The sequence below is a fragment of the Cupressus sempervirens genome, chromosome 2 (genome assembly GCF_028749045.1).
Source record: "Cupressus sempervirens isolate cs-2001-9-10 chromosome 2, ASM2874904v1, whole genome shotgun sequence".
NCBI lineage: Eukaryota > Viridiplantae > Streptophyta > Pinopsida > Cupressales > Cupressaceae > Cupressus > Cupressus sempervirens.
In genome coordinates this window covers 267,572,487-267,585,867 of record NC_143119.1, presented here as the reverse complement: position 1 = coordinate 267,585,867, position 13,381 = coordinate 267,572,487, and the positions used below count along the sequence as shown (strand labels likewise).

Here is a 13,381-nt window from a genome sequence, read left to right as displayed (position 1 = left end):
CCAAAAAAAAGATGCTTTGTAATTATCAAACTATAGTATCTTGCAGTCTGTTTTGGGGCAGCATGTTCATCTTCAAAGTTTGAAGGGTTCTTCCAATTTTCCTCAAAATCAGGCCAACTGTTCTTAATGTATCTCTGTTTTAGGGAAGGACAGTTCAGTTATCCAACATTAGATTGGTTGTTTTTGTGACCATTTCTAGTCATTGGTTTTGCAGATTTTGGGAGGGTCAGTGGAAGAGTCTGTGGTAGGCTCTACTCTCTTAATGCACATCATTTTGAAGAAGAGGGCCACCATCTCCATTTTTTTCTAGGCTAATTTTGGTCATTGTCATTTTGAAGATCCAAGGTCTCAGTAACAACAAAATGTTCTAAAGTTTTTGTAACTACATGACAAGTATTCTCTTCTGCAAGCTAGTTGATGGAATGACCATTAAGGGAGGACATTAGATTATTTTTGGTATCTTCAGTTCTTGCTATATTTAGTGTATTCTTCTAGGACCTTAGTTAGTGGTCTCATACTCTTTCTTTTTAGATTTTCTCAGTTAAGTCTATTTTTAGACTACACTTTAGTTAGCGTTTGTAAACTCTATATAAGAGTTCATTGTTAATGCAATAATCAATCTGTTTAGTGCGTTCATTCCGGTTCTTACAATTTCATTTCCCACTATAGGCTTTTACAACACAATTATCCTCACGCAAAAAATTTAGGCTCAAGCAAGAGGAGTGCTTCTAACATATGGGAGATTGGCTAGGCTAAAATTGAAGCACTCCCCTTAATCAAACTACTGTCCATTTTCAAGTTCATGTCTCCCTTCAATGGTCACTTCATTTGTGCTCTACCTTCCTGCAACTTAATTTCATTGAGCCTTCATTTATGATTTGTAGGGACCTTCCAAGGGACACACATGAAAATGTCACCAACATGGGATCTTCCAGGGGATCCCTATTAAACTATTGGTTTTTACCAAGTTCTACATATCCTATCGAACGACATTCCAAGGGTCCCTAATGTGTCCATATTGTAATCAAGTTAGGCCTACTCATCTTGTTTTGGAGGGGTACCCAATACATATAACGCCCTGATGTTTATTCAACCAATATGTTGGTTAGTCTAAGGTACAATGAATGTTAACCATCCAACTCTTATGAAGCTCCAAAATATTGCATATGTACATATAGAGGCACAAAAGATGTTGCAGCTGACCTTTTGGCCAAATATGACATTATTCAGACTATGAAGAAAACCTTGCTAGGAAAAGAATTGGGTGTGGGGGTTACAAATAAATAAATAAATAATCACTACCAAAGTCAGGGAGAAAACAAAAAGGCCAGGAAAAATCAGAAAAAGTTAAAGATTGTGATCTTTTGGGGAAATTTGTCTTTTTTATGAAAATCACGACTTTCTACCAAGAAACTGTTAAAATTGGTCAACGACTTAGTCAATTTCTGGAAGATGAAAAAATCACATAGGTCGATTGTCTTTTGCCAATTTTGGTAACTAGGAGTTGTTAAGTATAGTGGATCTTTGATAGATAAACAATTACAAATAATGCTTGTAGATAAGTTCTGAATTAAATCAAGCAGAATATAAGTACTTATCTTTGACTGTGATTTGCAGCAAAACCTTTAACAATCTTCCTCCTTCGGCAACGGTTAAAGCTCTTGATCACTGTATAACAAAAGGTGAAGGTGATAACAATAATAAATAATACTGATATATTTATCTGCAAGTACTCGGATGCCTTGAATCTATCCTTTTTCTGCAGCTGTGAATGAGCACATATATATAAATGGTGAGAGACATGACTCCGAAGAGTCATGTCTCTACGTGGCCCAAAAGCCACGTAGCGACATGCCTCTTTAGAGGCATGTTAGTTAACATAATAACTGCCCAGAATTTGTTTTATATGCCGTCGCCCGATAACAACACAAGGGCCTGATAATAATCATAACAAAGGCAAGGCACGGGGTATGAAACCCGACACAAGCAATATAATCAGTTGCTGATGATATGAAGCCCGACCAATATAAGTTGGTCAACATCATGCACATTTTACTGTCAATATTTCAGATGTATGACAGAGATATATGCATACATATATGTATGCATACATTAGTATGAATATATGTACGTATGCATATGTCTCTGTGATGCATATCAAACAGTGGTAGCATATTTATATCTCTATAATGTTTAGTAGATATCAATAACAAAATACAGATGCTTATTTCTCTATGATGCAAAACAAACAATGGTAGCATATGAGATTCATGTTTTGCTTCTTCTAACGCTAAACATTAACACTCCCTCTTCAGCTAGGAAGAAGTAAAACATTAATCAGAGTCATCATATAAGCAAAATAATATGAATAGTAAATAATCTCTACTTGCACTTAAGCAATGTCTAGAGATAGCACACTTAGTCTCTACTTGCATTTAAGCAATGTTTAGAGAAGCCAAAAAATAATCTCTACTTGCACTTGAGCAATGTCTAGAGATAGCACACTTAGTCTCTACTTGCATTTAAGCAATGTCTAGAGAAGCGTAGAAATAATCTCTACTTGCACTTAAGCAATGTCTAGAGATGGCTCACATAATCTCTACTTGCACTTAAGCAATGTCTAGAGATGGCTCACATAATCTCAACTTGCACTTAAGCAATGTCTAGAGATGGCTTATATAATCTCTACTTGCACTTAAGCAATGTCTAGAGATGGCTCACATAATCTCTACTTGCACTTAAGCAATGTCTAGAGAAGCTTATACCTTGTTTCGTTATTCATGACTTCTGATAACACAGTCATAATAACAGGCCTATCATTTGTAAGATCCTCACCTTACAAAGATTACCTTCTATTTGTTTGTTATCATGGTGTCCGGCAAATTCTGGCCCAAAGAATCAAGATAATAGGCCTATCATATGTAAGATCGTCACCTTACAATGATTACCTTCTGATTATATATGCCAATGAAAGATTGTCACCTTTCATTACATATCTGAAGCAATAACTATATAATCATATAAATTTAAATTAAATACAATATTCAACATTACAATTTGATCATATCAAGTTCACCTGAAATATTCCAATATAACATTAACAAGAGGTTCAATAAGAATATCTGTTGTTTGCTCATTTGTAAATCAATCTTGATATACCATATCTCTGATTGGAAAACTGAATCAACATTGCATATGTCACTTATGTATTTGGAAATGTATCATTCTCCCTCTGATTCCTCACTTTGGGATCTTATCTTTATTTAACAACTTAAAATGCATGATTTTCATCCTTTTCATACTCAACTTCTGCTAGGGCTGCTTGTATTTTCTCTCGTTCTGGACAAAAGTTATGAATGTGACTGAATTTGTCACATTTGAAGCATTGTACTTTGGACCAATCCCTTTTCTTGTATGATTTGTTGATTTCCTTGTTGTCTTGATGAATTCCCTTTCTTTTTCTTTTATTATTGGTACTGACTTGAAGAGCTTGAAATTCTCCCTCTTGATTTGAAATGATTCCTCTCATAATTAATCTTAATTCTTCTTGAGTACATTCGTTTTTAAGAGACTCAAACTTCCAAGAGCAATCATGCTTAGTTCCTTATCATCTATTTGACTTTGCATAGTAGCAAGTTGATCCTTTAATTCAGTAATTCTTAGGAAGTAAGAGGTAATGGATTCTCCATTTTTTATTTTTATGTAAAGTAGATCTTGTTTTAGAGTTAGTAATCTACTTGTATTGTTAATTTCAAATGTATTTTGAATGGTGGAGAACATTTCAAATGCGGTTTTAAGATTGGCTATAGATGGAAGTATATGATCCTTTACTGACTCTATGATTATTTTCATTGCTTTATTATTATGCCTCTTCCATGTTGCTTTCTCGGATTCATTTTCAGGCATGGGTAAATTTGTTTCAATGTGATTTTCTAATTCCATCTCTCTTAGAACTATCAATAGTCTGGTTTTCCAAGATGAGAAGTTTGATGCTCCATCTAGCTTGTCTTCTATTCTTACGTGATTCACCATTTTAATATTAAAAAAAAACTTTTCCTTTCTTTAACTTTGGCTCAGTTTTAGAATGAATATTTTGTAAGAGTTTTCTTATCAGTACTGCTCTGGGACCATGTTAAGTAAAGTGGATCTCTAATAGATAAACAATTACAAATAATGTTTGTAGATAAGTTCTGAATTAAATCAAGCAGAATATAAGTACTTATCTTTGACTGTGATTTGCAGCAAAACCTTTAACAATCTTCCTCCTTCAGCAACGGTTAAAGCTCTTGATCACTGTATAACAAAAGGTGAAGGTGATAACAATAATAAATAATACTGATATATTTATCTGCAAGTACTCGGATGCCTTGAATCGATCCTTTTTCTGCAGCAGTGAATGAGCACATATATATAAATGGTGAGAGACATGACTACGAAGAGTCATGTCTCTACATGGCCCAAAAGCCACGTAGGGATATGCCTCTTCGGAGGCATGTTAGTTAACATAATAACTGCCCAGAATTTGTTTTATATGCCATCGCCCGATAACAACACAAGGGCCCGATAATAATCATAACAAAGGCAAGGCACAGGGTATGAAACCCAACACAAGCAATATAATCAGTCGCTGATAATATGAAGCCCGACCAATATAAGTTGGTCAACATCATGCACATTTTACTGTCAATATTTCAGATGTATGACAGAGATATATGCATACGTATATGTATGCATACATCAGTATGAATATATGTACGTATGCATATGTCTCTGTGATGCATATCAGACAATGGTAGCATATTTATATCTCTGTAATGTATAGTAGATATCAGTAACAAAATACAGATGCTTATTTCTCTGTGATGCAAAGCAAACAGTGGTAGCATATGAGATTCATGTTTTGCTTCTTATGATGCTAAACATTAACAGGAGTAAGACACCACTTTAACCAGCTTACTTGCTGATTTGGATTCAGGTACAAGAATCTGATTCATGGATTCGTGAGCTTTTTTTCCATTATGATTCAAATGGATTCGTGTGTGTGTGTGTGTGGATTTGTTTGTACTTATTCCAAGTTTGGCTTGTGGGTCCCTGGGGATTCACGCAGATTCATGCCAGATTCGTACAGGGTCCGGATTCGACCTTGTGGGTTCATCCAGATTCGTGGTCTGTAAATCCTGACAAACACACAGGTTCAAATCCAGACAAACCCACAAGGTCTAATCCATACCCTATGAGAATCCAGTATGTACTGGTTTGCAAATCTTGACCCCATATGGACCTGGGTCTTGTTTGCGGGTTGGACACATGAATCCATTAACATAGTTTAATGTTGTCCTAGTCACACTAGTCATTTGTTCAAAGATTCCAATCCCTTCTAGTATCCCGATTCCTTGCGAGGATCAGTTATGAATCATTAATCCACTTCTATGTACTGAATTTTATTCTTTGAGAGTAAGTTGCTGAATCATGGAATTTTTCTGGGTGATTCTAGGTATGAAATATCAGATTTCGAAATGAATCTCTTGCAAGTTCACATCTGGGATTTGTGTTTTTAAATGTCAAAATGTTTAGTGAGTCCAGTTTGATCTTTTAGATATTTTGAAGACCTAGGCTGTTGATATATGAGCTCTGAACTTATCTATCATGAGATTCTGACTTTGATCTTTTTGATACAAAAACCTGAATTTAAATTAGAATGCTATGTTTCAAAATTTGAAATTTCCAATGGTTTTGTTTAGCATATGTATTGGTATATGACATTCTAAAATTTTCAGTTTTTTAGCTGCATGTGTGTGTATGTATATATATATATTCGTATGAATGTACCAAAAATGTACCCAACCCCCCCAAAAAATTGTGCCATACCAGTGTTTTGTACCCCTGTACCTGATCCCGATTTGGCAAAGATTTCCTGGTCTTATCGTTCCAAACCTATCCTTTTTACTTTCCCTCAGTACCATCTCACCATCTAAAAGGTAACTCTTAACATAACCCATATGGCATCAGGTTTTCGAATTTGAAAGTTATCCGAACTTATCTCAATCTAGGTTACTGCATTTCACACCTTTGCCACCCTTCACCCACTGTATTTCTTTATATAATTATAACCTTTTTACTTATATTTATTTTTCTTACCCTACTACCTTATATCCCCTCTCATTCGCCACCCTCCAATGCTATTCTATATTAAGCTTTTATTCAATTTCCAATTTCGAACATCCCAAGGTTCCCTACCCCACCCCTACTTCCCATGCCTCTCATAACTACTTCCTGATATCACACTCTTTTATCCTTTACCATTTAGTTGTCCTTTATCCCATTGTCATTGTCATAACTATGACCATTGATGCCTTGCCAACTTTCCACAAAATCTTATCCATTCTGATCCAGCGTTCAATATGCTAATAATGGTAAAGGTGGCGAAATAGTCCCATCTCTTTGATCCATTCTGCAGCATCACAAACCTTTCCATTTTGAGGAACTGTGTATAGGGTCTCAATCTTTTTATAGAGGGTCTTTCAATGCTATTCATTCAATTCTACACTTAATATTAACCAACCTGAGCTAATTTAATTGCTTAAATAGACAATTTCCACTGCTCTTATGGTAAGAGAATAATTTAATGATGCATGTATGCTTAAAAGAAATTTAGGATCTTCCATATGCTCAAATGCAGCTCAAGCTATGATATCTTGGGTTACCTCTACAAGGTCCCTTATCAACAAATAGCTTAGGTGATATTTCTTTTAACCATCATGTGCCTCCTTTCAGATGAAATCTGTGGACGAGAGCTCACATTATTCATGATAGGCTGTCTTGTGTTTATAATTGACTTTTTTAGCAGTTAAGCACCTAAAAATTAATCAGTGTAGAAGAAAGAAAGCTAAAGTTTATTCATATCTCACAATCCTCAATTCTGCAGTATGGCTATACCACATGTAATAAATGCAAATAATCCTCTCACCGTTGAAGATGAGGAAGGTAACACTGTACATACTCATTACCTGGAGTAGATTTCAGTGGACTTTACTGCAGGTTAGAGATCCTTAAGTCTGTGTTACAATTTTGAATGCTTTGTCTCTTGCAATGGTGAATTCCAGACCTTTTTCTTACATTGACAAAACTGGGAAATTTTCACAATCAAATTCCAATATGGACTTGTCTCTGCAAGTTCTGCCCATATATTGAGCAGTGCATCTGTTTCACAGGTTGTTGTAGATGATTTGGCCGTGAGAGTTTGCTTATCCCTTAACCTTGTCTCTCCCTGCATCCACTTTACCTGTTTTACACATTCACGGTTCACAAAATAACTCTTCTTAAAACAAGAATTTGAACTGGAAAGTAGGTGATGTGGAGTCCCTAGACACTAGTGATAAGTCGATTTGTAGGAAAACTATTCACAACAGTCACCATCCTTCATTGTACCTTGAGAAAACTGGTTATTTTGTTAAGCTGTTCTTTCATGATGGCAGAAGCACTAAAAGCTGTAGTCTTCTTCCTATGTTGGGAGATTGCATTTGCGCACTTGACCCATAGATCTAGGTTTTTTTTCCCCTGATGGGTTGGTGCCATTGAGAGCATTTTGTTTAAAGGTCCATATACTGAAATGCCATAATGGTCAGTAAATCTATCTCTCAGGCTCCTATATTCAACAACAGATCCTCGGCCCAGCCACTTCAGGAGACAGTTTGGGAATCACCATTCACTCATACGAAGATGCGGATAGGTACTTCATATCATTGAAACCCCAAGCAGAAGGAACTATCAACCTAGCAATTGAGGGAAAATACACAAGACTTGGCAAGATTTCTAATCCCAATTAATGGAAACTGGAAACACCTCCAGGTACAACTGTGCAATGTAAAACATTGATGAATCAAAGTGGTGCATCGTTTTTGTCAAAATAAGGATCCCTAGCATGTCTAGAAAAGTTACCTTGAATACTCTGTAGCATAAGCAATTCCCTGGCAAGCAGGAGTTATGAAGCTTTTGCTAGTGCAATAATTTTGGTACAGCAAGTATTGATGGCAAAGTATATTGTAATTTGTAATGGTATTGTTTCTAGATGTATTAGTCTTTCTTTGGGGTCAGCAACATGGTATGCTAATAGGTGTGCTTCAATTACATTATTAGCTCAGTCTTTGTTCTTGTATATCTCTTTTTACCATGAACCAAAACAATAACTTATTGGACAAATGATTGGCCAAACAAATCAGTGGGCAAAACATAAATCTGATCACGATAAGAAAAGTACCGAGTTAAAAAAAAAAACCTGAGTTGAAAAAGAAACTATCATAACAACAAAAACACGAGTAGAGATAAACCCAATCTGGTAAATGTTAACCATGCTATTTAAGTATAGATTCAAATAGCCATAACCTCAGAGTGAGGCTAGAGGGTAGTGGTGTCACGCTGCTATGTCAAATCCAAAAGCAAAAGAATTGACAATATCATAACGTGCCACCACAATAGGGCCAATACACATTCTGATGATATACAAGGAAAACGAGTCACGATATTATTGATTAAGGACACTCACCTTGGCAATTTGAGGGAGCAGGTTAACTTATTCTAGAACCTGTCTTGAGATCCAAGGGTTACAAATTACCAGAGTTGAAGTAATTAAAAAATGACATGACAGAACATCTCTTGATAATGGTATGGTTTGAGACCTATATGAATATTAAATAACATTAGGGTAATAAGACTAGGACAGATTAAAGCTGTACTGAGATATATGTATTAATGTGTCCCATACTAAACTGGGGAAACATTTGTTACATCTGAGCTACTCTATGATGGATGACCACTAATAAACAGAATATGCCTCATGATATCATGGGTATAGATATATATAATACATAGGTTATGATTAAATCAGTGTGTTATATTAAAACATTTGATATAAACCCTGAACCTGTTTGGTTATCATCAACCCCAGATACCTGAGTCCTGAACACATGTTCAATGTGGATGAGCATGCTAGATAAAAGTTAAAGAATCAGAGCACATGATGACCATCTTCAATATAAAACATTATGAGTTTCTGATAGTTTTACGTATCAATTTAGAAGATTGGAAAATAAAGAACTACATTTCATTTGCATCTTTATTAATCCATTCACCAACTGGAGTTGAACATTAATATGCTAATTTCTAAATGTTATCTATGTTATAGAATATGTATAATAGGGTTTAATATTATGAACTCAATAGAAGTTGTGTTTAATTTATTATCAGGCATTTTAAATTAGGATAACTTCTCAACCAGAGTTGATTAATTGTTTTAACCTTAGCAGTTTTTGAATGGATGTTTATTTCAGTGGGAAGGCATTATATTTTGACATCCTGGTTGTTGTAAAATGCAATAATGTATGCTGTATTTTTCTTTGTTTTGCCTCTAGGAATTGTGGCTTTATATCCTCCAAAAATTAAGCAAAGTAAATTACAGATGCCTTATATCAATGCAGGTTACAATGGCACCATTGACGGTCAAGGGAAAAGTTGGTGGACTAAGTTTCGACAAAAACAGATGAACCATACAAGAGGAAGACTTGTGCAGTTCATGTGGAGTACTGACATAGAGATTACAAATATCACACTACGCAATTCTCCATTCTGGACACTCCACCCATACGACTGTAAGAATGTTTTCCTTAGTGGATTGACTATCTTGGCTCCTTTGGATGCTCCAAACACAGATGGCATTGATCCAGGTAGAGAATGTTCTTTGCAATTCTATCTTTCGCATGCAAGAATATATCTATATGTTTTACTTTGGATAACATCTTTCTATTAAATATATTGCACACAAGTTTTTAACCAATGCACATATACTCTGTGTTTGATGTTCACAATTTCAAATTTAACCCAATTAGACAACACCTTTGAGAGAGAAACATTGCACTATTTAAATAATTACCTCTATCTTGCTTTGTCTAATGATAATTGATTTCTCTACTCAGTTTCTATTTTGCACATGCATGTCCATTGATTAAGTCAAGGTAGGGATCATGTTGAAGGCCAGTAAGTAATTATATCCATTTTCTTTTCTTGCTGTCATCACCACCAACCTAATCTTCCATTCCAATCTGCTCTGGGACATGTTAATATGATCATGTAAGTGCTATATTTGTTTTAAGGTTGAAGAATTAAGTACTTGAGGAGGCCTATGAAATCTAAAAGGAAGACATAATTCTTACACATCAATATTCTTTATAGAAATTTTGATTGCAAATTTTTTTAACCAACAGATTAGAAATGCAGTGGCTAAAAAAATATAGATTGAAGAACAATTCCATCTGATGTCATCCTAATTTCAAAGGACGTATGGAACTAATTTACAATTAGTGAATGGTAGAATAGGCAAATTAGAGGAAAATGGAACCGGATTTTCTGATGTTCCTTGTTTGTTAAATGTTTTCCTCGGGAAATTTTATCTGTAAATGTTTCTTTTGCTGAATTTTTTTTTGGATTCCCATTTTAAAAATGTTGTTTATTGGGCAAAAAAACTAAGCTTTTTGTGTCTCAAATTTAGGAAATACAACTCAATATATGTTAACAATTGGGAGTTGTTTCAATTTCTGCATTTTCTTGGTTGTGTATTTTGATGACTTAATTTTCTTATCATAAAACTGCAAAGAGATTATAAATATTAGCAGGAAATCATATCTACTAAATTATCATTTAATCATTTTTTATAGAAAAGGTACTAAAGCCTATATTTATGTTAGACTCTTGCCAGAATTGTATCATTGAAAACAGCTATATAAGTGTTGGTGATGATTGCATAGCAATCAAAAGTGGTTGGGATCAGTATGGAATAGCATATGGTCGACCATCTGCAAATATTGTTATCCGGAATCTCATACTTCGATCTAGAGTAAGGTGAGGTAAATGGGTTGCAGAGATGCAACACCATTGCTTGTCTTGCATTTCCGTAAATAATTATGATCTTAATTCTTCACTGATTTTGCAGCTATATGCAGTTTTTAGGATCATGAAGTCATTATTTATTTGTATTTTCTTATATTTTTTATCATTTCATTACAGTGCAGCAGTATCAATTGGGAGTGAAATGTCAGGAGGTGTCTCAAATGTCACAGTTGAAAATATTCTTGTGTGGCAGTCAAGACGTGGTGTGAGGATCAAAACTAGCCCTGGAAGAGGGGGCTATGTGCGTGATATATATTACAGAAATTTAAAATTCGACACTCTTCGGGTTGGAATTGTAGTGAAGACTGATTATGGTGAACACCCAGATGACAAATATGATCCAAATGCTCTTCCAACAGTTGAGAACCTATACTATCATGGCATCCATGGTAAGGAGGTGCGTGTACCTGTCAGAATTTATGGTCGTGAGGAAATACCTATAAAAAATGTAGAATTCAGGGATATGAATGTTGGAGTGACTTACAAGAAGAAAAATATTTTTCAGTGTACTTACATTCAGGGAAAAGCAATAGGAAACATTTTTCCAAGGCCATGTGAAAATTTGGCACTATACGATGACAATGGGAGACTAGTTCGACCTGCAAAAGCATTTAATGAGTCAAATATAGACTATGATTTTTGAATCTGTTAAGAGGAGAGTTCCAAAACATGGCAATCAAACACTCAGACGTTCATAGCCGGAATCCAATTTTTTTTGAAGATTTGGAAGTTTGTGACTGAATCTTCTTGTAATCATTATTGGGCATATTAGTTTCCACATTGAATCTTCTTGAATGTAGACGGTTATCTTCAGAATCACTGGAGTGCTTATTTCCATTTCATGTAAATGGATTAATGTAATGGAGTTGTTATGTTTACTGTTGCCTACTTGAGTGTAGTTACCATTGGACGGAAAGTTAGTATAAAAGCCTCTGTTGTAGCTGTCATCAAATTAGAGAGTTGTACAAATAATAATAATTACTTTTGAATTATCTAAGTAGTTTAGGAATTACCATGTGGTATTGGAAGTGCTGTAATGTACATGCACGAGAAATCTCTCTGAAAGGTTATTCTTGGTCAGCATGCAAATGAATTTTGACTAGATTTTAATTTGGTTCTGTTTAATATTATTACATCTCATTTAGCATTCCTGTGGCTAGCAGCATAAGTAACTTTGGAGTTTAATAATTTGGCATGAGATACTCTCGTGAAAATCTTTAACACCACGGGAAAGTATATGAGAAATTTAAATCGTACTTGTCAATTCATATGGAAATTTGAGGCCTAGCAATCACCCAAATAAAAAAACAAGACAAAAAGTGTTTTAACCATCGACGACATAAGACTTGAGCTTTGTAAATGATTTCGGCAAGTCACTGTACCATGGAATTCAGACAATCAAAGCAATCCTAGGATCATAAAGCAAGCTGGGATTCACCAAGCTATAAAAGCAATGTCCTTCAATTCCAGTTTATGGACTGACTTGCAGTAACTGTGGGATTCACCAAATTCTACTTGAAAACGGTTAAAAAATGAAGAAATATATTCAAAATATTTTACAATAAGAAAAGGATAGCCAAGACATAATGCCTATGAATTTGTGATGAGCACTAATAAAAATTAAGCTTTTGAAACCAAATGCATACAATATTGCTATTTTATTAATTAATTTAGAGAAAAAAGTGATATATATATATATATATATATATATATATACACACACACACATTCTTGGATAGGGGAGTCTAGATGACTTGTGATCATGAGTTAATGAACATATAACTTGATTAAGGGAAGTAGAGGTGGCACTAGAACACAGGGAGGTCACACCTAGTCACCATCAATCAAGCATTTATGGGAATTTGTTGGCACTCATTAGTCTATAATCAAGGATGATACATCATTATATGCTATTGGGTAAGGAAGCATTTTGCTTACGAAAACTTAATCATTTAAATGGAAATAATATTATATTAACATAAAAAGGGTAATAACATAATATTTATACCAATATAATGGTTTTACATTGAGAAAGATTTTATGGTCAAAGTAGATAATTTTGAGAGGATTGTGGATATTATCCTATTGGAATTAATCTAGATTGTGAGTTGTCAATTGTATACTTTTATTGAAGAAGCTAATTGTTGAACTTACCAAAAATATAAAGTATTATGCTTTTGAAGTGTAGGATTCTCTAAGAACCCCGTCTAATTTGATAATTTTCCTAGGAAAAATGTAGTTCTCATTCATATTTGTCGAGTCACAACTATATGCTCTCGTGCCCATATTCACAAAACTATCACTCCTAATGCCAAGCTAGCACCTCCTAAGTAGCCAAACTTGTGTAGATCATCATACAAGTGTGCCAATTTACAAGGATCCTAGGCAAATCAAGCCCCCTCCACGACCATGTGCTCGAAGGTGCGTCCCCTTCCTATTCTCT

At 34.7% G+C, this 13,381-nt stretch overlaps 1 protein-coding gene across 1 annotated transcript in view; it reads left to right on the top strand.

The window, feature by feature from the left end:
- LOC149572085 (putative polygalacturonase) overlaps positions 1-11,930 on the top strand; it is a 61,764-nt gene extending 49,834 nt beyond the window's left edge. The window contains exons 3-5 of the mRNA XM_089813392.1: positions 9,474-9,719; positions 10,737-10,890; positions 11,056-11,930. Coding sequence (XP_089669518.1) covers positions 9,474-9,719; positions 10,737-10,890; positions 11,056-11,581 — 926 coding nt within the window. The 3' untranslated portion in view covers positions 11,582-11,930. The remainder of the gene's footprint in view (positions 1-9,473; positions 9,720-10,736; positions 10,891-11,055) is intronic.
- Positions 11,931-13,381: the final 1,451 nt, after the last annotated feature.